This window comes from Natator depressus, chromosome 7 (assembly GCF_965152275.1).
Source record: "Natator depressus isolate rNatDep1 chromosome 7, rNatDep2.hap1, whole genome shotgun sequence".
Lineage (NCBI taxonomy): Eukaryota > Metazoa > Chordata > Testudines > Cheloniidae > Natator > Natator depressus.
In genome coordinates, this window is record NC_134240.1 from 87,544,127 (window position 1) to 87,570,171 (window position 26,045).

At 36.8% G+C, this 26,045-nt stretch overlaps 1 protein-coding gene across 1 annotated transcript in view; it reads left to right on the plus strand.

Annotated features, from left to right (window-relative positions):
- The window catches only part of PCDH15 (protocadherin related 15), a 1,310,198-nt gene that overhangs the window by 1,232,212 nt on the left and 51,941 nt on the right, over positions 1 to 26,045 (plus strand). Inside the window, exons 29-30 of the mRNA XM_074958998.1 lie at positions 14,731 to 14,946; positions 19,016 to 19,104. Coding sequence (XP_074815099.1) covers positions 14,731 to 14,946; positions 19,016 to 19,104 — 305 coding nt within the window. The remainder of the gene's footprint in view (positions 1 to 14,730; positions 14,947 to 19,015; positions 19,105 to 26,045) is intronic.

Genomic DNA, 26,045 nt, shown 5'->3' on the forward strand with positions numbered 1-26,045 from the left:
GAGGAATCTGGTGGCACCTTAAAGACAAACAAATTTATTTGAGCATAAGCTTTCGTGCCACCGGTCTCTTCATTGTTTTTGTGGATAGAGGCTAACATGGTTACCTCTCTGCTACTTGAGACCTTGCAGAGAGGCTTGCTTCATCCTACCACTTTCAGCCATGTCTGCTAGTGAGGACAGATGTGGGGAAAGAAAATATTCACAAATTGATTGGAATCATCTAGAAATGATGATGCTTTTTATATTGTAATTGGTTCCTGCTGACAAATAATACTTTCTGATTAAATCTTTTGGCATGTACAGTCCTGCAGACAATCTTTTATGTATTACATATTGGTATTTGTTTGTTTTTTAATACTGCACCTAAATTAGCTACATGCATACATTAGAAGATACCTGTCATAAAATGGCAAATATTAGCTGGGAAATGTTGATTTTTAAATGGCTTCTACTGAGCTAACTTTTGGGTTTTAAAATAGATTTTCAGTATTTTTTTTACAATCCTGATAGAGATAAAATGTCTTTGTTTTAGCTTTGTGAATTACATCAAGCCTTAGCAAGCAAGGGAGCAATAATATTTCTGAAATGTTAAAAATCAATGTCTATTTAAGTATTTCCAACTTTTTAAAAAGAAAATAAATTCATAGTATGTCAGAATAACATTAGCTTTAATTACCAAGGGCGATTTAAATCAGAGGGTAGAGTTAATGTTTAGGTGGAGGTGTGAAATGTTATGCAGTGGTCCTACAGTCACTCCGGCTCCTCTTAGATCCCAACCTGCCCTTGACTAGTATTCCACTCTAGCCTCGACTTCTAAGAAGTTGTTTGCTGGGTCTCTTTCACTGAATTTGTATATCACAGTTACATATCTGTCATTATACAATACTATCAAAATGTAAAAAAGGTATCTTGGACTTATTTGTGCTGAGTGCATTGCATGTGCTGACGTATGCCATTTATTTAAAACCAGGCAGACAAGCTTTTTTAGCCCTTGCACAAGATACACCAGTCAAGTTAGTAAGTACAATTTTCAGTACAATTAGTGTCACTTTAACAGTACTGAACAATTTTGTTATTGTAGTCATTAATTTTCAGTCCAAGTTTTATGCATATCGCATTTAGGGAAATTTATAAGAAATACGCCATTCCTAAATGTTTATGACTTGAACTCCAGTTGCTCTGGTCATAAATACCATTGTCTGTTACAAGTTCAAGAGAAAAAAAAACTTCTTATTCTATGGCTTGAATAAAAATTCTAATGCTTCTTATGAAAGCACAATTCATGTCCTTTGCTTGAGTACTCACTCATGTCTTGCTAATAATTATGAGTTATGGAGCCAAACTTGCTAGAAAGACAGATGGTACCCACTGAAGGTACCCATTGTTAGGACAGTTAATTTTAATTACTAGTCCAGTGATCAGTTGATGCCTTCTGTATATTATTCTTAAATTCATCTGTTGTTAAATGTAATGACGTTTTTGGAATAAAAAATAAAATAAAAGCTGTCATACAGACACATTAAAAAGGTGTGGGGAGAGGGAGAAAAATCTAGACTTGAGAATAAATTAGCAGTGGATCCACATTTAAATGGGAGAGAAGGACAATAAAACTGATTGGTAGTGGAAAATGTTCCATTCAATAGAAGCCCATTTACAGCAGATAAAGCAATATGCTATTGCAGATTTTTTAGGAAGATGGTTATTAGTAGATGAAAAGCCAATAAAAGACCACTCTTTAAAATTCTTCCACCTTTTCTCAGGAAATGGAAACAGAAAGAGGATCTTAAATATATGTTAGCATATTAAAAGCCATTGTTAAGACAGTTAATTTTAATTACTAGTCCAGTGATCAGCTGATCTTTTGCTACAGCCATACCAATTATTCAACATGTATATGGTTGGTATAAGGTCAGTACCCCATGAAAGGAGAGACAAAAGGTCCAAAAAGCAGGTTTCAAATGGTTCTGTAACTTGTTGCCTCTATTTAAAATATCTTAACTGAGATTTTTCTCCCATATACTAATTAACAAGTAGCATTAATATCAAAATTGGCTCTTTTATAAACTGAGATCACAACATGTGAAGAAAAGTGGCTAAAATAAAATGTTGATTTTACTACTCTTATCATCAACCTCTGGTTCCTTTTAAATCTATATAGTATCAGATTCAACAAGGACGCATGTTTATAGACAGGGAAAGATCTATAGGGACACTTTGTGTAACATGGGGTATGTGTACATTGCAGCTAGGAGCATGCTTCCCAGCTAGAAAGACATGCTAGCTCTGCTCCAACTGGCACACTAAAAATATCAGTGTAACCAGGAGTCAAAACCACCCATACTCCCTGATACTTACTCGGGTGGGTAGCCTAAGCCACTGCCTATCCTACCTACTGGCAACACTGTAAAAATATTTTTAGTGTGCTAGCTCGAGCAGAGCTAGTGTGTATTTGGCTGCCTGGGCTGAGAGGCACAGTTCCCAGCTGTAGTGTAGATGTACCTTAAACTTTAGTCCCTACATTTTAAAGTTCGTGTATCTGTTGATGATACCAAGTGAGAAATTGCAGAACTGTGTGATAAATTCAATTTCACCCCCTCATATGGCCAAGGCTACTTCTAATTTTCCAAATCTGCAAACAGCTTCACACAGACACACATTTTTGAAAAATCAGCCTTCACAAAATCATTTCCTCCTTTTTCCAAAATGTTTCCCAAAGTGCATTAATACTCTATTATCCATTAGAAGAGGCTTTAAAGAAATCTTTCAATCAGCACTAAATCACAAAAGAATTCTCCAAAGATAATACCATATGGTGGCCCAGATCCTTAAGGTTACCCATATGCATTGGTGCAGTACCAGAGGGGTTGGACAAAGATGGCTTTAAGCCATCTTTGCACTCCTCAGAACCTTGGAGTAGCTGGAAGCTAATTTGACCCTTACCAAAAGTTAGAGCAGTTTGACGGCTGCTTTAATTTATATGGGCACTGCTATCCCCCTGTTAATGGCCCAGTGCCATCAGTCCAAGATTGTTAGAACAAATGCGGTATTGACCACAAGCTCCACGTGTTCCCAGTGATTTGGAAAAGTATTGAAGGAGGTCACATAAGGCTGGCTAGGCCACTTGTGGATTCCTTGGTGAAAAATAATCCCCACCTACCTTCTCAGGGCAGTTTTCCATCACATTTGTGCCACCTGAATAGCACAAAGGGGCTGGAGCAAGGGTTAAGGATCTGGTCTGGTGTAGGGGAGACTTTGCATTTTCTAGGAGAGAACTTCTACTAGATGCTGATGTCTCTTCATTTTGGAATCACAATAACAAATAAAATTAAACCACTTCCTCAAAAAATAAATGCAATCTATTAAATTGTCCCCTCCAGAAATTATGTCAATTGGGGAGTCACGGTGGTGAAACAACTGGAGTGGCTGTTGGTTACTATTAGGAGGAAGCCCTAGCAGTTTGGGCTTCCCTTTCATCCTGGAAACATTGCACCTGGGACTGCAGTGGTGAAACAGCTGGAACAGCAGTCTGGACAATTGCTTTTATTACTGTTCTAATTGTTTTTGTTACGTTTGTACCCAGAACAAAATTTTAAGGGCTAAACCAGAGCAGGTTGCTGCTTGGAATTATAGAAACCCCTTCACAACCCCTTCTTTCATTGTGTCCCTTCTATGCAATTCTGTGTCTTCAGGAATTCTAACAGTCATAGCTGTTCATTCTCTGCTGTCATTCCCATGGTCAAATGTTATGACTGTGTGAATTAAAAATAAACATGTACTAATCATAGCTATTAATCTATGCATTTTGCATTCTGAGATTTGTTTTTCATTTCATTTTAGATTATTGTAAGTTATTTTGCATATCAATTGGGTTTTCATACACCTTTTACTTTTCACCTCATTCTAAGAACCTGACTTCATTCTACACAATACACTCAACCTATTTTACAAAGAATAAGTGGCACACATTACCTTTGGGGGATTAACGGAGGAAATTGACTTTTCACCGTAATGGTGTCTTATTGGCACATTTTCTCAAACATTTTGCATTCCCAATTTTAATCTCTCTGATTTTAAAATATGACTTATTTTTCCTCAGTATTTTCTTTACTTTGATAATTTAATGTCTGAAGTGATGGGTAAATGAAAAGTTTAAATATGTACTTCAAATTGTTCTTTTTCATGTCACTACAGCAATGTCCTAGTAGGTGGTAAGATACCACAATGATGGGCATAGCATAAGAACCTGAATAGAACAGACAGGTGAACATTTCTTAAAGCCTTTGTTCATTAATCATTATCTGAGAAGGCTAAAAGTGTAAGGTTAACTTAAGAACTCTTAAATAACTTTAGTGGACTGTGATAAAAATATGGCTAAAATTATTCCAGTTATTCTCTTTTCTCCATCCATTTGACTGATTTAGGCAGCAAGTGACAAAAAAGAAAAGAAAGAAAAAAGAGAAAATAATCCAGCTGTTAAAAAATTAATAAATTTAGATTATTCACCTATTTTCTAGACCCAATTATTTAATAGTTCACTTTTATCTTAATACTTTTCCCCAAACTCTCTATTCCTAAGAAGTGTTTTTAAAATAGAAAAACTGATACATTGATAAATATTCCCCTAAATCTAAACCTCCAGTTTTTAAAGAATTGATTACATCCACCATATGGTGCAACACAAAAGGCCACAGTCATTGATTCTGGCTTTTACGCTTTTAAGATGCTTGTAAAAGTTTTCTTTTCCTTTCCAGAGGATTTAATTGGATACAGTTTGAGGCCTGATGCCACTAATCCATACTCATATAAGTATGCTTGTTTTCATGAGCAGTCTTATTGATTACATTGGGAATACCAGGATTACCATGTGAATCAGACTAGATGATCACAATATTCCCTTTTGGCTTTCTAATCTACAAATTAAGGAATCAACTTCAAATTATTCATTGTGACCATTTTGAACTTTGCCCTTTTTCTTTTTTTTTATGAACTTTGTGCAAACAAATCACAATTTTTATTCATTTGTTTGTTATTCAAAATTGTTCAGCAAATAGTTTGTGCAAATAATTGTACCCTATAGTTTGGTCATGAACTGGTCAGTGTTTGTTATTCACTACTTGTGCTGTGTGTTGGTCACTTAAGTCACATTCATATTGTTTCTGTTCCTTGATTTGACCACTTAACCTTTATGAACTTTATGAAGGTTGTTTTATGTAGGCAGATTATAAACAAACATTCTTGTTTGACAAATCCATTCTATAAATAATAGAGCTTTCCAAAATGGCGGTGAAAACTCTTCCAGTGTCAATTGTCTCCCAAATACATTTGTGCTGCTTTATGCAAGTGTTTTGATTTCTGCTACTCATGTGTCTAACACTTTGCTTGCCCAAGTGCAATCAAATAAGCAAATAAAATCCCAGCTAATTATATGGACAGGTTTTGTGCTGAATTCACCAGAATTTGTAAGGTCTATTTGTCTGGGTAAGAATTTAGAAGTTTGGGCCATAAAGGTGAAAACATGTTTCCAGAAAAGGTAGTTTGCCAGACTAATTATCAGTGAATTAAAATCTCCGGAAGTGGCTGATCTACATTTGTTATTAATGACTCTATCACGAAACCAACAGAACAGTTTGATGATGATAGACCTAATGAAGTCTGTAATGCATTTGTATCTCCTCTAGTTAACCTTATTCTTACATTGCGGCTGACAGAATTTTCATTTCAGACCATTTCTATTTTGTGTGTGCGTGCTTAGTAATGTTATCTAACCTAACATTCCTTTATTACTGTTATGTGATTATTTTTGAGTAAGGCATGATGAAGTAAAGCATCATACATTAATTCCAGTAAAATCACCATGTCCTTTTACAATATCATCATAATTTTAGTCACAGTTCAGGTATTTCCCTACCAATTAATCAAATTTATATTCTTATAGAAAAGAAATTGTTTTATGATCTAGCTTTTTGTGTGATGAAGTGCAGGGGGGTTGGGGATTATTTTTTTTACTTACATTCCTTGCAAAGATTAGATTGATGTTAACTATCACATAATGTAGCCATCTAAATCCATCAGTAAATTAATGTATAAAGCCCTGTGCGTAAGTGTGCAGTAAGAGTAGTGCATGCATATAGAAAACTGGACTCTTTTTTATTTTTCTCCAAATTAAATCTCATTTTGTTATTTTCTGTCCATATTTCTAATTGTTTTAACCCCTTTTGTATGGTTTCTCTTTCCTACAACTGAAAATGATGACCTCACCGTGATATTGATGGAAGAGTGTCATTGAGCCTGCATCACAGATGCTTTGAAAAATGTTTTCCTGTAGAAATTTAGTTTTATCTTTTCCATTTATACTTTTGTATGTAGAAGAGGACATACGGTGACAGCACTTTGCCCGTCACAGTCTTTTATTAGTTAAAATGCCATTTAAAAGTGGCAAAATAATCTCTTAGGAAGAAAAGAACATGTTAAGCAAAGGTAGTGTGAAAATCCACTTTGAAAAGTATTAGCCATGACAGCAGTGCACACGCACATCTGCTATGACATTTGGCCTCTGACAGGAAGCTGCTTGATGTCCTAAGAATAATACTATGGTAACTTCAAACTCAAAGATAATTTCTTTCTAGGAACATATCTCTAGATAATATGTCAGTGCTCTAAAACTTTAACTAAAGAACATAATTTTGTTTTTCTTTTGTGTAGTTCTTTGTTCATTAATTATATTTTATTTAAAATTTTGGTGTGTAGAGTATAATAATAATTTATGTTAACATTTTCAAACCTGGGTATCTAAAGTAAGATTTCTAAACCAGTATTTAGACACCGGAACTGAAGTTCAGGCCTGATTTGAAAGGTGCTGACCACCTGTATTTTTCATTGACTTCAGTGGAAGCTCAGATAGATTTGCAAAGATACAGATCTTCAATATTTCTACTAGATTTCGATCATTTTCTTTTAATACAGAACATTTGTAAGAACAATGTAACAAACAAAGTCAGATTAATGTGGCCTTCATGTAAGGTGCTGTTTTGACATCTCTAAAGCTTGAATGCCTCTATAGAGAACAGCCACAGCTCGGGCAGTATCAGCACTGCAGGCTTCCCCACACCATTCTGTTAAAGTACTTCTAACCTGACCTGGAGGAGAGTGATACAGAGCTCAATCTACGACAAAATCTGTGACCTTTTTACTGAAACTATCAGTGGGGATGACAGTTGTGTTGGTGCCTTGTTTATAATGGTCACTAGAGACTCCACTGAAACCATTAATTCATAAGTTACTAAACCAGCCATCAGACGATAACAACTTTTGTCACTGCCAACGTGAGCTAGATTCAAACTAGCAACCTAGAGTTGGAAATCCATTATCAGTCCCATGTGCATTCCAGATTCCCTAGCAAGGTTACCCTTAATCATGAGTCAGAATATGCTAAAGGGGCTCATAAAATGAATGAACTCCTTTTCTTTTCTTTTCTTTTTTCTTTTTCTTTTCTTTTCTTGTTTAGTGGCACTAAGCAGATGGCATATTCAAATGTTGCTGGCACATAAAATATCATTTTTGCGTGCAATATCATTTGTGCCTGCAGGAATATTCAGCTTAGTGAGTATTTGCAATTCTAAAAGCTAGCCCACATCTGCTAGTCCACTGCTTTTGAAGCACCAGCTTTTATGCTTTGTTTTTTACAGTTTTTCATTGCAGTCAGTTTGTTCTAACCATTGGTTTATTCTGTATTTTGTCTGGTTTTTTGGTCTTTTCTCTTTGTCCCTGGAATTAGTGTTACTTTTCCAATGGACTGCTTTTTTACCCTAGAGTCTCAGAATTCTCTGACTGCCTCCTACTATACCGATCTCCATGTGCAGCATTCTATCCATACATCTCCAGTCTTCTGTGGATTCTTGGGCTTGCTTTGGGAGCAGCTACAGTGTAAGGTTTACACACAGAGCCAGAAAGAAAAATGTGCAAAAACATATTGTAACTTGCTATATCTATAGAAACACCACCAGAAGGATCTATGTTAATTAGTCCAATACCATATACTTCTCTCCTCATGCATCCTTGTGCATCTTCTGTCCTACTCTGAACTCCTGTTTCATCTCCTGTCCTCCAAATCCCATCTTGACTCTGCTATTGATCAACAGTGAGTCCCGGACATTTCCAGACTTTATCTTACATCTTTCAGAGTAGCAGCCGTGTTAAGTCTGTATTCGCAAAAAGAAAAGGAGTACTTGTGGCACCTTAGAGACTAACCAAATAAATTGGTTAGTCTCTAAGGTGCCACAAGTACTCCTTATTTTACATCTGTCCTCCCCATCAGTTCTCCTAGAAATTCTATCACTATTATAACAATTTATAATCAAAAAATTCAGAAAGTGCTATTTTGTTTCTGTGTTTTAAAGAAAAATGTCAGGACCTGATTTGTGTTATGTCAACAGCCGTATAGTTATACTTTGTATCCTGCTGAGTTTGCCATACTGGGCTTTAGAGTAGGGTGTGGGATTTTGAATGTAGGAACAGGCAAAACTGCAGCTTACCATTCCCTCTCGGAAGATAAAGTAACCTTTTGGGAACCCAATGTTGGTTCTGTTTTCATTTCTAGCAGCCAATGAAATGTCAGGTATTTTAATTTTGCTAGTGATTTGCTGTATGTTTGAACTAGCAATATTTATTTATTATCATTCCCAATTCTTATTTTTGTTTCAAGAGAAAACTACCAAAGAAGTTATGAAATGTAACATTAATGACAAAGTTTTAAATACTCTTAATATCGAGGCCTAAAGTACATAACAATGTTTGACCATCATAAAAATGTGACTAGTTTATAAAAAGAAAAAACATGGCTCAAGCTAACCATTCGCACAGATGGAGTAATGCCCAGTTACATCATGATTACATTTAGCCCAATAATTCTAAGGACATAAATATTTATCAGTAATCATTTGTAACAGAATTCAGGAGACATCAGCATATTTATTTCTGCCAGATAAGCAAAAGAAAGATATATTGCCATAATATTAAGATTAACTTGAGCTCTTTCTCTTCTTTGACAGTCATATCACAACCCTTGAGACATCATATATCTCTCCCAATGAAGTGACAAAAATATTTACCTTCATGACAAATTATAGGAATAGCAAACATACCTACCTTGTGTTAAAAAGACTTTAGCATGTTACATGAATGACAGCTCACAGGCTCTCTCTGGTGATTCGGTAAAGTTGAACATGACACTAAGTTTCATTATGTTTTAGCAAAGTATAATTAAAGCTGCAAAGGAAAATTGGAAATTAAGGACAGTTGAAATCAGGCTATAAAGAATCTGCTGGCTTACTTGGAATGATTTGCACTTGGCAACTTTCATCCAAAGAGTTCCATGTGCTCTATATCCCTGGGATTCTGGGTTCTTGGCGTATCTGAAAATGAATCCACTTTTATTTCATGGGCTATGTATGGATTTAGAAGCTTAAATTTAGGCACCCATTGTGGTCATAAGTTTCACAACCCCCCTGTTGGTAAAGTATTATTATCCCCATTATACAGGTGGGTAAACCAAGGTACATGGGGTGAAATCCTGGCCCCACTGTTCTCAATGGCAAAATTCTCATTGATATCAAGGACAGCATTTCACCCATAGAGACAAAGGACAAAATTTCAAATGCATACATTATTTTTGGAAGGAAAGGTGGATTAGTGCTGGGGCTTGAGTTTGGCACATCTGACGATTAGGGCCAATGTTTTAAAGTATGATGCACAGAACAATTCTTCTGTTCCTTGTTTTAACCATCAGTTTGCATTTCACTTACTGTGTCAAGACCTCTGGTCCAGGACATTTGGTCTGGTGATGTATTTATCAGTGTAAGAACTCTGGATCATAATTCTTTAGAGGATGTGCACCTAAGATCTGGAATTATTTGTCTTGACACAGTTTTGGCCATTAAATCCAGGTTCAACATCTACCACATTCCTAATCAATTGAACTGTTAATTTTAGAGGTTTTAAATAAGTGCCTTGGAATTTATCATAAAATTATTAAAACTATTTTATTTGCTTGTTCAGTATCTGTAGCCTGGATGTCATGCAATTTTTCAGCCATACCCTTCTTAACAAGTGAAACAGTTTTTGTGAAGAGTTCTCATTTTCCCTTAACACACATGGTTTGGATCAGAATTTGTAGTTTGTCCGTAAAACACTGAGAGGAAATGTGGTTTGTGTTTGGCTTCAAAAGTTATTTTAAGACAATCTCCTTCTATTGAATTTTACATAAAATTCTGATCTACTTCAGTGGAAGTTACATATATGAAAAAATGATAGGTTAGAGCCCTATCACACCTAAAACCTATACACAGAGCTCCAGATATCATGGAACATTTGAGTAAGCCAGTCTATTGAATCAGCTTTAATAATAATATTTGCTGTTTATTGGAAGGGTTAAATTATGTCCCTTATAAGGCAAATCCATACTGGGGAGGGGAGAAAAGGCCATCAGCATAAGGCCATTATTATTATTTATTATTATTGTATATGTATTATTTTATTATAGCATCTAGGAGCCCTAGTTATGGAACAAAACCCCACTGTGCCAGATGCTATACAAACCCAGGACAAAAAGATGGTCTCTGCCCCAGAAAGCTTACAAAGTATAATACAAGAGACAACAGCTGGATACAGAGAGAAAGACAGGGAGGTCAAGGAAATGATGAGGCTGTATTTTTCAGCATGGTAGGCAGTAGTCTTAGCACATCACCAGCTTAATCATTGTCAAGTGTTTTGTAGGCATTGCAGGAAAGGAGAGTTGTGAGGACAGTTATATAAAGGATAATGAGCTAGTTTTGCAGATGTTTATGAAGAGCTCCTCCTAAGCATGAAGGGCAGCATAGGAGAAAGCATGAAGTTGCTTGCTTGTTTCCATTGTCAGAAGGCATTATGTCATTGTACGACATCATTTCTTCTGGGTTCTAAAGGAATCATTCTGAGAAGTCATACTTGGCGTACCAAAAATGTCTAGCCAGACCTCTCTTGCTGGTGTGCAGAGGTGGCAGAGCCATGGCCTTACCTCCCATTTTTCTAGACAAAATTTTCTGGAGCCATGGGAAATACAAAGAATGATGACCAGTACCCTCTTTGTGCTCCACAGCTCCATTGCCAAATTCTAGATGCCTTCCTCGTGTGCATTCTTGGTGGAAGAGGTTTAATGCCCTTCCTTTTCTAGAGAACAGGGGCAGTCAGAATTTATATAAAAGCTAACAAGGAACAAATAAACAAAGAGTGTGGCTTGATCAAGCCATCTTGTGTAAATAGTTTGACAACAAACTCTTGCTATATAAAATAAATTGAATCTATATGTTTTCAGTATAGAGACTACAGGATGTCTGGATTGTACTGTCTGCAATTTAAATGAAATTTTGCTTGGGATTATTTTTGGGCTTCAGAAAGTGCAAACAAATTTGTGGTTTTAAATGCCTTATTGGTGTTTGTCTACATCCTCACAAGTTTAAAACTGAGGTCTGATACATGACAATTAATGGCCAGGATGTTGACAAGGGCACAGAGCTACTTTATTTGTTAAAAAATAGCTCAGATATTAAGGTTTAAAAAGTAGTTACTATGAATGAACATGATTTTTTCCATAAACTATTTCATTCCTATTTATTGTACAGTAAATATGTAGTCTTCTGTGTGGACTTTACAGAGTGCTACTTTTAAATATAGAGGCTTCCATTGTTACTCTGGATGGAGGCTTTCTAATCTCATTGGTGAATAAGTGGAGGATTTAAAGCTCCCTGAGAACACACAGAGAAGATGGATCTTAATAGAACTGAAAGGAGCCTTTCTAATCTGTCCACAATCCACAGATTATATGTTGTCATTGAGGTTTTATTTCTGTGTGTTATCAACTATCATTCAATTTTTAAACAAGTATAATTAATACTAGATGAGATAAAGGAAGAAGGAGGCATGCCTTGGGGCCCTATTTCACCCCAGGGTGTTCGCTACTTCCCACCACCCAACACAGATGTAATGAGGTTAAGTGGTGTCTGCATAAAATAAGTAAGAACTACTAATTATTTCTCAAGAAAGCCTTTTAATTATTTTTGACTATAATAACAGCATAGATAAAACAAGAAATGGAAAACCAAAGACCAGCACTGAATAAGAATTAATACAAAAGGCAGATTATATTGAAGACAAGCGCAAGTACATGTAATATTGTGGACCATTTGCGAGTTTCTGAACAGTGACTATACATATGCTGGTCCTGGCAGGTCATAATAAAAGCCCCAAAGACAAGCATAATTAAAGCTATTATTCACCAGCTCTATATTCCTGGTGACAAACTATTTCAAAGGCAACATAAAGCTGATGAATGACAGCACTACATGCATCCTCTTGGACTACTTAAAAGACAGGCACAAATACATGCAAAGCTATTATGCATCAGCCACCTACTATTGATTTTATGCTACAGTATCGATACAACTGTGATCAATTCAGCTCGAGCTACCAAACTTCTTTTACTCTGTAGACTTACCCTGCATTCATCCAAAAATACATTACTCTTCAGTCAGCCGCTTTCTGCATTGGCCAGGTACAGAGGTACAGGTACATTGGCCAGTCAAGAAGTGCACGTCCCTTCGGTTCAGGGGGTGTGGTAACCGAAAACACACACACACACAGTCCCGTGCCTTCATTCTTTTTATCTGATTTGATGGCCATGATTTAGAACAGACCAACCAATCAGGGTGGGCCACATTGTTTATGTGGTTGCCCTAGTTGTATAATTGATGCATATTTAATTTTTATGTCCAATTGTTAGTTGTTTGTATAATTTAGGCCTATTTATTTTCTGTAGCCAATTAGAAGTTGAATGTGGGTAATTTGGGGTTGATAAGTACATAGGAGTCAGCATAAATTGTTATCTGGTTGGAGCGCATCCTGACCACAAGCTTAAGCTTTGTTTTTGCAAGGCTTACATTTTGAAGTATACGGAAGTTTGAGGCCTAACAGTTGCAACATTTCTATTTCGTTCAAGCTTGACAAGACAGTTCAATTTATTCACACTAGAAAATATGTTAAATCTCATACTTGTAATTTTTGGTTCGCACCTTGTACTCAATTTAGCTCACAGTACATGGAGTAGAATGTTTAACATAATAAATTAAGCTCAAAATATAAAAGAATAAATTATGGTTTGAAGTGGGATCCTTATGAAAGGTCACTGAAATCAGTAGGGTTACCCTAAGGACAAATCTGACCTGTTTTTGTGAGTTAGTTAGACATTTATGCATTGATTTTCAAAAGGGGCTCACTTGAACTCAGTGTTGGGCTCATATTTTAGCCCCACAAATAACTGGGACCTTTTTACAGGGGCACAGCTGGGAAACCATTTAAAAATTTGCCAGAAACAGACAGGAGTGGAGGAGCTTTGTCGCTGCCCTAAACGCCAGAAGCATAATGGGAACATGATGATGATGATTTTATTGGATTTAAACATCTACCTGACTTGTAGACAGTCAGAAAGGTAGATGTCTGAATTTTAAGAAATGCACTCACAATTAATTGTTCCTGCAACAATGTACTGATCCAAAATGCAAGCAATGCTCTACTGTGTGATTGTGACCAATACCGCTACCATCTGTCCTCTCCTCCTCAGTCTTTTGTCATGTGTTTATCCAACAGGCTGTGGTGGACACATTGCACTGGGAGAGAACACCATTGTCTTTACCCCAGGTGGAGACTGAGAAGGAGATGTAGGTTCCAGAACTCTTTACCCTTCACCACCTTTCTTAAAGGAAATCAGTGTGAAATTGCCCATGCAGCAATAATCTTAATAAAAATAACATTAAAAATAGATAGAAAATGGAATTATACATAAGAAATAGTTTGCTTAACATATCTAAATTTACACTTCTCACAGCTCAACTAGATAAGGCATTCTCTGCTTAGTTACTGAGAAGAAAAAAAATAAGTGAACTGTTCATGTTCCGTGAAAGCAACCCCTTTCTCTTTGACCACTGGTTCACCAGTGCTGCGGATTCCAGGCACCATTGCAGTGCCAAGAAGCTGCCTTCATTTAGGCCCCCAGAGCTGTCTAAATTACGCCAGGAGCCTCACCGCAGAGCTGCTCATGATTAGGAGGTACAAAGCTGACTTAAAGCCACCTTTGTATCCCCTTCCCCCACTTGGGCTGTGAGATCTGTGCAGCAGAATTTCACTGAAGATTTATTTTCATATTATTATTAATCTGAAAATAAACTTGTTAAATCAGGAAGGTAGCAGAATGCCTGTAAGGAGACAGAAGAAATCCTTAGGTGGATACATGGTTGTTAGGGGAAGATGCTAGGTTCATATGGTTTTCCTGCTGCTCCCTTTTACATTAATAGTTGGAAAAATTACCTCTGCCACATTCTTGATGTCATAATTAAAATGCCCTTACCTGTCCAATATGTTTTAAATCTGAAAAGTACATTTGTACAATAAGTACAAAGCTTTCATTTCTTTTGGAGCAGTTTGCCAACAAAGGAGAAGGAACTTGCCGGAATATCAAAGACTGTTTTCAGCAGAGTTAAATGGACCATTTAGTAACGATATCCACTATCGGACTTACATCATACATTCACGAGTGGTAAAGGTCCACTAGACCAGTTTCCAGCTATATTTAAAGGACAATGCTAATGACTCTTTGTGCACATATTTTACCTAATTCATTTCTGCTTATTTGATTTTTCCTACTAGGCTGATGATAAAGACACTGGAAATTACAGTGCCATGCAGTACAGACTCATCATACCCCCAATCAAAGATGGCAAAGAAGGTTTTGTGATTGAAGCCTATGAAGGGCTTATAAAAACTGCCATGCTGTTCAAAAATATGAGAAGGTCCTATTTCAAGTTTCAGGTCATTGCAACTGACAATTATGGGAAAGGACTGAGCAGCAAATCAGAAGTACTTGTAAGTATATGAACCTGTCAATATCTTCTTGAAATTATTCCTGATACGCTAGAGGACATTTTAACCCTAGATAAAGTTTCAGTTCCAAAGAGATAGAAGAGATGGGCATGAACTTTGTGAGTATGATCTCTTCAAGACACTGAAGTTATTTTTCCCCAAAACAAAAGCTTTCTGAATCCCTGAAAAAACATACGTATGTACTATAGCAATATGTCTATATGTCCTATTTACTCAAAGATAATACACATGCTAGACATCCACAGAATAGATCCTATCATACTCAATATCTACTAGGATTTGAATTACAGGTTTCAGAGTAGCAGCCGTGTTAGTCTGTATCCACAAAAAGAAAAGGAGTACTTGTGGCACCTTAGAGACTAACAAATTTATTTGAGCATAAGCTTTCGTGAGCTCACTTCATCAGATGCTGTAGCTCACGAAAGCTTATGCTCAAAGGTTAAGGGGTGATTTGATTACAGTATATAAGTACCAACATGGGGAACAAATATTTGATAAAGGGCTTTTCCATCTAGTCAAGAAAGGTATAAGCTTATCCAGAGGCTGGAAGTTGAAGCTAGACAAATTCAAACAGGAAATAAGATGCAAATTTTAAACAGTAAGGGTAATAATCCATTGAAACAATTTATCGAAGGGTGTGGTAGTTTCTCCTTCACTGGCTATTTTAAAATCAAGATTGAATGTTTTTCAAAAGATATTCTCTAAGAATTATTTTGGGGAATTTCCATGGATGATGGTGTACAGAAAGTCAAACCAGATGATCACAATGGTCCCTTCTGACATTGGAATCTATTAATCGAGTTGGACGCTCAAAATTAGTGGATAATTGACTGTTTTGGCTTTAATCACTTGGTGTCTCAGATCCCCATCTGTAAAATGGGGATATTTCCCTACCTTGCAGGGTTGTTGTGAAGATAATTCATTGTTTGTGAACCACTAACTGTGGAATGTAAATGGTATGCAGTAAATAAGACATGAGAACACACACTGAATGATGAAGATAAAAACGAATAGCTATCTTGTGGTTTAGGATTTTGTATTACTGCCCATCATTATTGTATCAGAGAACTTTCCATGTAGACTGGCACTCACAAGGACTTTAGTGTACTTCATGGAGCAGGCTATTCAGTAAGTATTATCCATTCTGTGCACTGAATAAGGCAGGGATATGGTAGAAAAATAGTATTTGATTGTGTGTAATTAAAAAACTGTATTATAACGAAGAGGCACATGGGGGTTGAATTAAGTTTCCACAGACAGCTTTACTCCTGGCATTTCCTAGTCTTCAAGTGCTTGACTTTTCCATCTCAATGTTCTTTTAACATAGTTTAAAAAAAACAATGGAATTGTTAATATAGTGCCCAAAAGTATGCTAGGTACTGTACGGGAAACATAGAAAGACAGGCTTCCTGTCCCCAATGATCTTATCGTCTAAACGTGTCACAACAAGTGAAAATATGTAACCACACGGTAGAGGAGGATGAGGAAGCACAAAGGTTACAATGATGAGATCACATTGTTGTTCAGTTATGGTGTGTGCACACTGATGATTTTACTAAAGTAAAAATGTTTGTTTACATGATCTAATTATTTGGTGGCTTCTTCAGTGATTTCCACACTCTCCACTTCGTTTTCAGAAGGTTCACACTGCAGATAGGACATCTGAATAAATTTCAGATTGAATTTACTCAAGAAGTCCCTTCAGGGTTGGTTGAGAGGGAGGGAAAATGGTGCTTCAGTCCCCACTGATGGAGCTTGGTCCCTTGGGACACTGCCTAGGAAAGTCTCCTCCGCTTTGGGTGAAAAAGGACTAGTGTGGCCCGCTCATTTTCCATGCATGCATACCCTGGTCCCCTGCAAGTTTTTCCTCTCTCTTCTGGTGGAAGTGGAGGCAATGATTTGTCCCAATAGCAATAGGTGAGCATTTACCCATATGTACCTCCTGCCCATATTTAGGCCTACATTTAATAATTTAGTGATGGAAATCTTGATATGCATGGGGGGGCATGCTAATGTTACTGTGGGAATCTTAACTTTTTGGTCCCCTGATCTGGCTTTGGATATTTACATTTGTTACAGTACTATGGCCTGAATATCTTTTGTATCATTCATATATAAATACAATAATAATAACTTATGACCCATAGAGAACTTATGGTAAAGTGGTTGCTTCTTTTTTAAGAACTATATTTATGCAGTACTCATTAAATATTTAGGGAGTAACTGCTTTAACCGACTAAGGCAATTAATTCTATTAAGCTGTTCATTGCTTTAGAGTTCCATTTACTGAATTGATCCTGAAATTTATGGTGAGTTCTTTAAATTAATTTTTTTCTTATACAGGAGTTTGCATATGTAGATCAGTGTACCTGATGACATTTCAAGAACATTTAAATATTTTAATTTGAATTAAACTTCAAAGCTGGCAGATCATATTTGATGTGAAATGATATTCAAGCATGTCTGCCAAAGTGCTTACATGGCTCAAACTTCATTTGTGAAAATCAAGGTGTCTCTTTATTCTTTGAGAACAAAATTGGCTAAGTCTTATTTTTAAATTCCTTATGCTTACTGTTGTCTTACTTTTCAAATCTTGGCTGGCTACAGAATCCTTCACGGAGAGGTGATGGAGGGCACAGTAGTTGCTGTAATCTCCTTATGGACATTCTCCAACTTTTAATAAAGATTTCAGATTTTACTTTCTCTGTAAAGACTGGGAGCAACTGCTCTTTTTATAATCAAAGAGAATAGTATGTTTTTCAAACGTCCTTAAGATTCAAACTTCTTGTTTGCCAGCTCAGTGGTTTAATGATTTGTTAGTCTCTAAGGTGCCACAAGTCCTCCTTTTCTTTTTGCTGATACAGACTAACACGGCTGCTACTCTGAAACCTGTATTATTCTGGGAGCTCCAGAGAACTTTCAGTCCTGGTGCTTCTGGTTTGGTTAAAACTCTGTTTAGGAGAAGAAAGCTGATTTCCCAATCTCAATTTACCCTTATAGATTTCATTCTTCCTTCTTAGTGATGAGGAGACTGGCTGTTCTTGAAATGAAAAGGATAGAGCCAATGCAGATAGAATGCAAAAGAGAGAAGAGAGCATGAAATCATGCTTCAAGAAATTTCAAGTAGGAAGAGATGTAATAGTCTTTTCCTCAATATCAGTCTGAAAAGAACTTGAGGAAACTGGATCGGAATGGATGCAAAAAAAATTCGCCTTTTTAGTGTGCTCACTTGGTGCACATAGGTGGTGCTGTGTACCTGATGGCTCTTTAAAATGGCACCTGCGTACAGGAGGGATATATGTTTTTTTTTTTACTGGATTTCCGTGCTATCCAGGGAAATTCATTCTGCAGGATAAGTAGTTTGGAAATGGAATCCTGGCCCCATTCAAGTCAATGAGAGTTTTGCCATTGGCATCAATACGGGGCCAGGATTTCACCCACATTTACTAATTTGTTATAAAGATTTTTTTTAAAAGGTTGACAGTACACATTATTTTCTGACCTGTGTATTAAGAGAGAGGAGGTCAGATACGCAAGATAAGGGAATTTAAGCTGTGTGGTACTTATATTTTCAGACCCCTTTGGAAGAAACTAACAAAATAGAACTAAACTTGAAAATAAAAACTTTTATTGGCAACTTTATCTACAATGATGCAATCAGAATTGTGACAAGCTGTTATAGTTTAGTAACAAAGTATGGTTAATTTATTTGAATTAATCTAAAATCTGCATTGCTATTAAAGAAATTTAAACAATATGGCAGTTGAGGTACCCATAATGCATTAAACTGGAAATAAAACCAGCTTAAAATCCCCTCAAAATCAACAATTCTCATACAGTGCTACATTTCACTTGTAGTTAAATCCTTGCCCTACTGTTTTGCCTACTAAGCGAAGCAAGGCTTCCCAATTCACTTATTCTTGAATTGAAATGTGAAATCATTACAACAGGGCATGGCTTTGAAGACAGGAAAACAATTATCCTGTTGTTTTTGTATTGGGAGAATGTTATTCATGAAAAGACCAACTATATTTCATTCCTGTGTTTTCAGGTCTCTGTGGTCAATCAGTTGGATATGCAAGTCATCGTTTCTAATGTTCCTCCCACTCTTGTGGAACAAAACAAAGATCAACTTATAGGGTAATGAATTTATTTATTATATAAATACCATATGTGCAGTTCACTGTTTTTGTTTTCAGGTTCAGCAAGTGCTAGTCACTATACACTGAAGTTGCACAAAGGTTTTATTGAATGAGAGTAAGGAAAGAAGTATTTGGAAAGAGAGTAGTACGAAAGATCTAACACTGAATATTTGAAGGCACATCTATGTAATTCCAAAAAGCAGAGGGTTAAAAAGAAAGAACTGTGTCTTATAACATTTTCCTCTCATTTATATCTGAGCAACCCCATTGACATCAAAATTGACTTCAGTTGGGTTGCATGGGTGCAACTCAGGGTAGAATTTTGGCCCACAATTTTTTGTCATGTGGTCAATATTCGACTCGCATTATTATTAAAATGTTCATACAATGATAAATACATTGTTAATGGTAAGTGATTTTTTATTTTATTTACAAGGTATCATGCAAAGACATTAGCTATATATAGTGGAGAAAAAGATAATAATAATTGAAACTCTTAATGCTTTGTGACAAAATTGAAGATTTTTGCTATATTGGAAACTGTCCAAAATCATTTTTGTAAGATATATGTTAATATACTTCATATTCCAAACATACAGTAATTCCCAGAAGTGTCAGGATTTCATGGTTAGTTTCTCTTTTAAGTCGAGAAGAAATTGCTTCACTCTGTCTCTTCAGCAATGCAATCACAAATTAATCTAAATAGGAGAGAAAATATTTGAACTTCCAGTTTCATTTCTCTCATGAGATCAGGGAAGAAATTTGTTTGGCTTATTTATAACAGAAATTGCTAAAGGAGATATTCACTTTTTTAGCTTTTGCTCTTCTATCAGTTCTTTAAGGCAGTGAGGCAGGATATTCAGCAGATTGCAGAAGTTCCATTCTATCTTGGCTGTCATTGTAATCTTACTCCCCTTGAAGAATGAGATGCATTGGGAGTAATGATGTGCTTATCCACTGAAAAGGAAGTGCATCATCCCCATAATACCTCTTGTCTCCTCTGTCCTGGAAAAAAAAGGGATTACTCATGAGGATGTGGGGTTTTTCCCCTTTCCCCATTCTATTTTGAACCAGGTATAGTTCAGCTGCTAGATTCTGATGCCAAAAACACTACTTAAGTTATCTAGGCAATGATCTATACTCACAGTGACTCTATCTCCTAGACCTATGAATAACAGAAATAGACATCTGCTTGCCTAACAGTAGGAACTTTCCTTCAAAAAGAGTGGTAGTTTTTGGCATTGTCCACAAAGATAAAGAGCCTATCATTCAACTACCCTTCAGTTATAGGTATGGGTAATATTTGTCTCTCCTTTGCTAAGGTTTCAAGTTGACTTTATCAGGGTGTGCCATGCAGTAATATCTTCTTTTTACAAGATTAATAATGTATAGACTCCCTGGGCTCCAGCTTGACTCAGAGGGGATGATGAAGATTTTGAGGATGAAGCGTGAGATTTTGTGCTGTGTCTCTAAGAATTTACAGCCCAAAGCAATGGGGCAGGCCAAACTGGCTTTAAGCCATCTTTGAGCCGTGCCAAATCTGGACTGTTCCAGACATCATGGCAGTTGTCAGTATAATTTACACAGCTCTGGGTGGCTGCCTAAGTTAGAGGAACTTTCCCACAGCTGTCTATGGGTGGCAGCAATGCTTAAAACCTCAACAATGCTACGTGCTGCAGCCTCACCCCAAACATTCTCCTCCGAATCCCAGGGGCAAGACTTGTGAGAAGGTATTGGAAGACCGTTTTGGCCATCTTCATCAGTTCCGTGGCTGAGGTGATTCTTCCCCAGCCTGATCTGGGATATTCATAGCTCCTTTGTTGTTCCACTCCTTTTATGTGGCATAAAGGGTTTGGAGCATATGTGTGACTCTTACCCAAAGAGTCCAGATTGTACTGTGATTGAGTCTTTTTTGAATATATGTAATGATAAAATATGGAGCCAGGTTCTGAATTCTTAAAATGAACTCAGATGAGCTTTTACCTTCAGTATAACATCTGCCAGAAAATGAGTATACTGCAAATGTAACAGTCCTGCCCTTAATGATAAACCTTATAAACTGCCTTCATTAAGACACATTGTCCGTTTATATTAGAATTGCATGAATTCTGGAAAAAGATGATATGGACAACTTGTTCAAATAAAACTGTTAATTTGTTTCAGCAGCATTCACAAGTAAACTCTTTCTGTCCATGTTCTAAGTATGTCTCTAGATTTGACTGTTTTAGTTAGGAAAAATATTTGCAGAAACTTGAAGTCTCAAGATTACTCATACAAATATATATATTGGTCTGAAAGTTTCAGCTGGAAATATATTTGCATGGTCTTCTTGAAATTCCTTTGATTTTCCTCCTGCTGTTTATAAAAGCTTTAATCATTCAATCAGGGTGTAAAAGCTAAATGTGATTTATATGACCCATCAAATGCCACACACAACAAATAATGAATAATCAAAGAATAGTGAATGCAAATAGTTTGTGAACCACCCATAAGTTGAAATATTTTTGCCTGAAGTGTTTTCTGAACAATTTCAATAATGAACAAATTCATAAAAATAGAGCATTGACATAATTCATGAACATAAAAAAGAGCTACCGGTACATTAATCAAATAAATTATGTTCTACAGAGGATTTGCCCAGCTCTTGTTTGCACTAAAGTTACGTTAAATAAAATTGTTAAAACTGAAAGATCCAAAAATCTAACTTCTGATGACAACTGTAACTATTTAGTGATTGGGAAAGTTGGATATTTAGTAACTTTGACAATGGTAGAGATTGTCACAGTAAAGTAATATTTAAAGTGGCTACAACCTATTAAGGAATATATGTTGTTGTTCTTTCAAATGAGAACAGCTAACTCAGCCAAACCTCAGATGTACCTTATATAGATGGTCAGTGGCTGGAATAAAAGAATATTCTATACATAGAAAGAATTAAAATTTCTGTTCTGTGTTCATTTTGCTTTAAAATATTGGCTTATTAGAAGGAGTTAAGCAAAGTACCTCTCGCTGACATTTCAGATAGTGCCATGATCCTGTAAAGTCATTCAATAAACACTACAGACTTCCCCTGACTACTTCAATTTCATCAACCAGCTGTCAATGTCCCCTACTCTACACATCAATGTCAAACTGCCCACTTCATTCACCCACTTCAATTAAGTCTGTTTGGGGTAGGTCCAGCTAAGTTTGCTACAGCTGCAGTAGTGCTGACAGATTAAAAAATGGGTTTTGCCTGATTGAAGAAATTGATGTGTGCTCCCTTCTTCAGAATAAATCTCTTTTTGGAGGCAGGGAGCAGAATTAGGAACTGTTTTCATATTTATTTCAAATATGCAATATGTGTCTTTATGAATAGGGTACAGTCTATAAAGGAATGTGAGACTCATGTGGCTCTGCACTTCCCAGTTTTAGCTAAAAACACTTGAGGGAGGCTGATCTTGCAGCTAGGATGTACCAGAAATGTTATGTGAAAGCAAATTCTCATGAGACTTGCACCCCAATTTTACAATCCCTAAGTGATGTTACCCAAGACAAAATAATGTGTGGAGTGGCTAAAAATTAAAACTTCTTGAAATATTAGTAACTATTTCTATTTGCCAAAAAGTGCCTGCTTTGAACTCATCAAAAGTTTGCAAAATTGGAGCAGTATTTCAACTTTTTTAGAATTATGTTATGTTTTGAGTTACATTTTTATCATACACATTTGAATAGCAATCTGAGTTTGTTAAGTGCAACTCGTTATATAATATTTATTCTAGTTTCCTGTGATGGGGTGTCCACCCCACACAAGGCTTGAGCAGGTTAAAGAGGGCCTGTTAACCTTCCAGGCTGCACCTGGAGGAGAGCCAGGGGTGGATAAAGCCCAACTGCAGATGAAGCCCGGCTGGGCAGGGGTAGGCTGGGCTTGTATAAAGTCAAGACGTTGAGAGCAAGAGGAGGCTGGCTCGCTGAGCTGGTGGCTTGGGGTGGCTGCTGGCTGGAATGCAGGCTGGGAGAGGCTGAGAGCTGCAGTTTATAACTCAGAACTCGGGGGGCGGCTTGGGTTGGTGGCTGGTTGGCTGACTAAAGAAAACTAGAAAATGAGGGAGAAGAAGCAAGGAATGAGGAATGGCTTCAGATTAAGAAGAAGAAAACAAGAATGGAAATATCTGTATCTGAACAAAAGGTAGCTGACTTGGATGGAAAAAAGAGTAAGGAGAAGAATCAACATCTTATAATCAGATCACTAGATGAAGATACAAAGATAGGAGATGCTAATCGCTTGAATACAGTGGAATGGGTTAGACGAAGTATCGGAGATACATGAAGAGCTAAAAGGATGCAAGATGGAGATGTATTAGTACAATGTACACATAAGAAACAGGCTGAGAAATTTGTTAATACTACAGTTTTAGGGGAAATAAAAGTGATTTGCTAGCTACCTACATTTATGAAAGATGGGTAACATATGGGGTTCCTCTAGGTAAGACTGAGGATGAAATTAAAAGGGATATAAGTGACCAAATGCTATTTGTTAAATGACTAATTAGCAGGGGAGGAGTAGAACACAAACCATTTACTGCAGTCTGAGTAACATTTAAAGGTACAATGCTACATGTTAGGGTAAAAGGGAAATAGGTTTCAGAGTGGCAGCCGTGTTAGTCTGTATCCGCAAAAAGAAAAGGAGGACTTGTGGCACCTTAGGGACTAACAAATTTATTTGAGCAAAAGCATTCGTGAGCTACAGCTCACATCATCGGATGCATTCAGTGGAAAATAGAGTGGGGAGATTTATATACACAGAGAACATGAAACAATGGGTGTTACCATACACACTGTAAAGAAAGTGATTAGGTAAGGTGAGCTATTACCAGCGGGAGAGCGGGAGGGGGGAGGGAGGGAAGGGGGAGAACCTTTTGTAGTGATAATCAAGGTGGGCCATTTCCAGCAGTTGACAAGAACGTCTGAGGAACAACTGGGGGGGGGGAGAGGGAAATAAACATGGGGAAAATAGTTTTACTTTGTGTAATGACACATCCACTCCCAGTCTTTATTCAAGCCTAAATTAATTGTATCCAGTTTGCAAATTAATTCCAATTCAGCAGTCTCTCGTTGGAGTCTGTTTCTCAAGGTTTTTTGTTGAAGAATTGCCACTTTTAGGTCTGTAAACGAGTGATCAAAGAGATTGAAGTGTTCTCCGAATGGTGTTTGAATGTTATAATTCCTTGACGTCTGATTTGTGTTCATTGATTCTTTTACGTAGAGACTGTCCAGTTTGGCCAATGTACATGGCAGAGGGCATTGCTAGCACTTGATGGCATATATCACATTGGTAGATGTGCAGGTGAACGAGCCTCTGATAAGGTGGCTGATGTGATTAGGCCCTGTGATGGTGTCCCCTGAATAGATATGTGGACACAGTTGGCAATGGCCTTTGTTGCAAGGATCGGTTCCTGGGTTAGTGGTTCTGGTGTGTGGTTGCTGGTGAGTATTTGCTTCAGGTTGGGGGGCTGTCTATAAGCAAGGACTGGCCTGTCTCCCAAGATCTGTGAGAGTGATGGGTCATCCTTCAGGATAGGTTGTAGATCCTTGATGATGCGTTGGAGAGATTTTAGTTGTGGGATGAAGGTGATGGCTAGTGGGCCCAACAAAGAAAATAACAGAATGCCACTAGTCATCACCTTCAGCCCCTCTTTTACCAACTTCTGTTGGTAAAAGAGACAAACTTTCGAGGTCACCTGAAGGAGCGCTCTATATAGCTCAAAAGCTTGTCTCTTTTACCAATAGAAGTTGGTTCAGTAAAAGATATTACCTCGCCCACCTTGTGTTTCTCCTATCTTGGGACCAACAGGGCTTCAACAACGGCGCAAACACAAATGAAAAGAGGCTTTTAAGTGCTAATTCTGTTTTCTGTACTAAAGGATCTCAGTACTAAAATCAACAAGTGGGAATTAGGTGTTATAAACTATTACAGGATTAGAGCATGTAAGATTACGTCTGTCATGTGCTCGGAAGTGGCCAGAGCAATTCAGGGATTAAAAAATGTCATACTTAAACTTCTAATGGAATATAAAAGTGAACAAGCATTTTTTATTATAAACTCCATGTGTAAAAACATGCGTCTGGTTCTCCAAAATATATTGAGCCTGCATTTAAGAATACAGAACTTCAGTATTTTAACCATGGTAGTCAGCATGACATTTAAAGCTGACTCCCACCTTTTCTCATAGGACTGTCTGTCCCGCTTTGTTGCACACAAAATCTGATCCCCATATAAGAAATGCCACATTCTTGGTGACACCTTTCCTTCTCAGTATCCTACAGCACACCATGGATATTGAAAATATAGGTCAAATCTTTTCCCTTTTCATACTTTTGTAAACAACTGCAACTTCCTCCTGAATGATACCTGAGCTATAAAACACTGGAGCTATATCACTGAAATGTTTCAGAAATTAAATGTTTTTCCTTTTGATATTTATTGCTGGTAAAGATAAGGTAACCTTATTGTGGAGGTCACCAGGTGTCATGTAAAAGGGACAACTGACAGGAATGCATGACAAACAAAACTGTAACAATGCTTGTGACTTTTATTTTATCTGTGTCCCTGTGCATAACAATTCTTTCTTATAATGTTCTTCTATTTTTAATTGGAAAAAAGAGTTAATATCTTTGAAATCCTACCCCTTTATCAAAATGACACAAATACATTAGCTACCATTGGGGTTCCAAAATCCTTGGTGTCTTGCTGAAAATCTTACAGCAAATTCTGACATACATTATTTCACTGAGCCTGCTTAAAGAAACTTATCAAGAAATACCAATTCTCATTGCCAAGAACACCTTTTAGCCCTCCTTTGCAAGGCTTTTTTTTTCTTTTCATGAATCTGTTGAAAGTGGACTGTTTTTTTTGTATTGGTTTCATTTGTTGTGCAGCTGCTTTTTGTACAGCTCTCT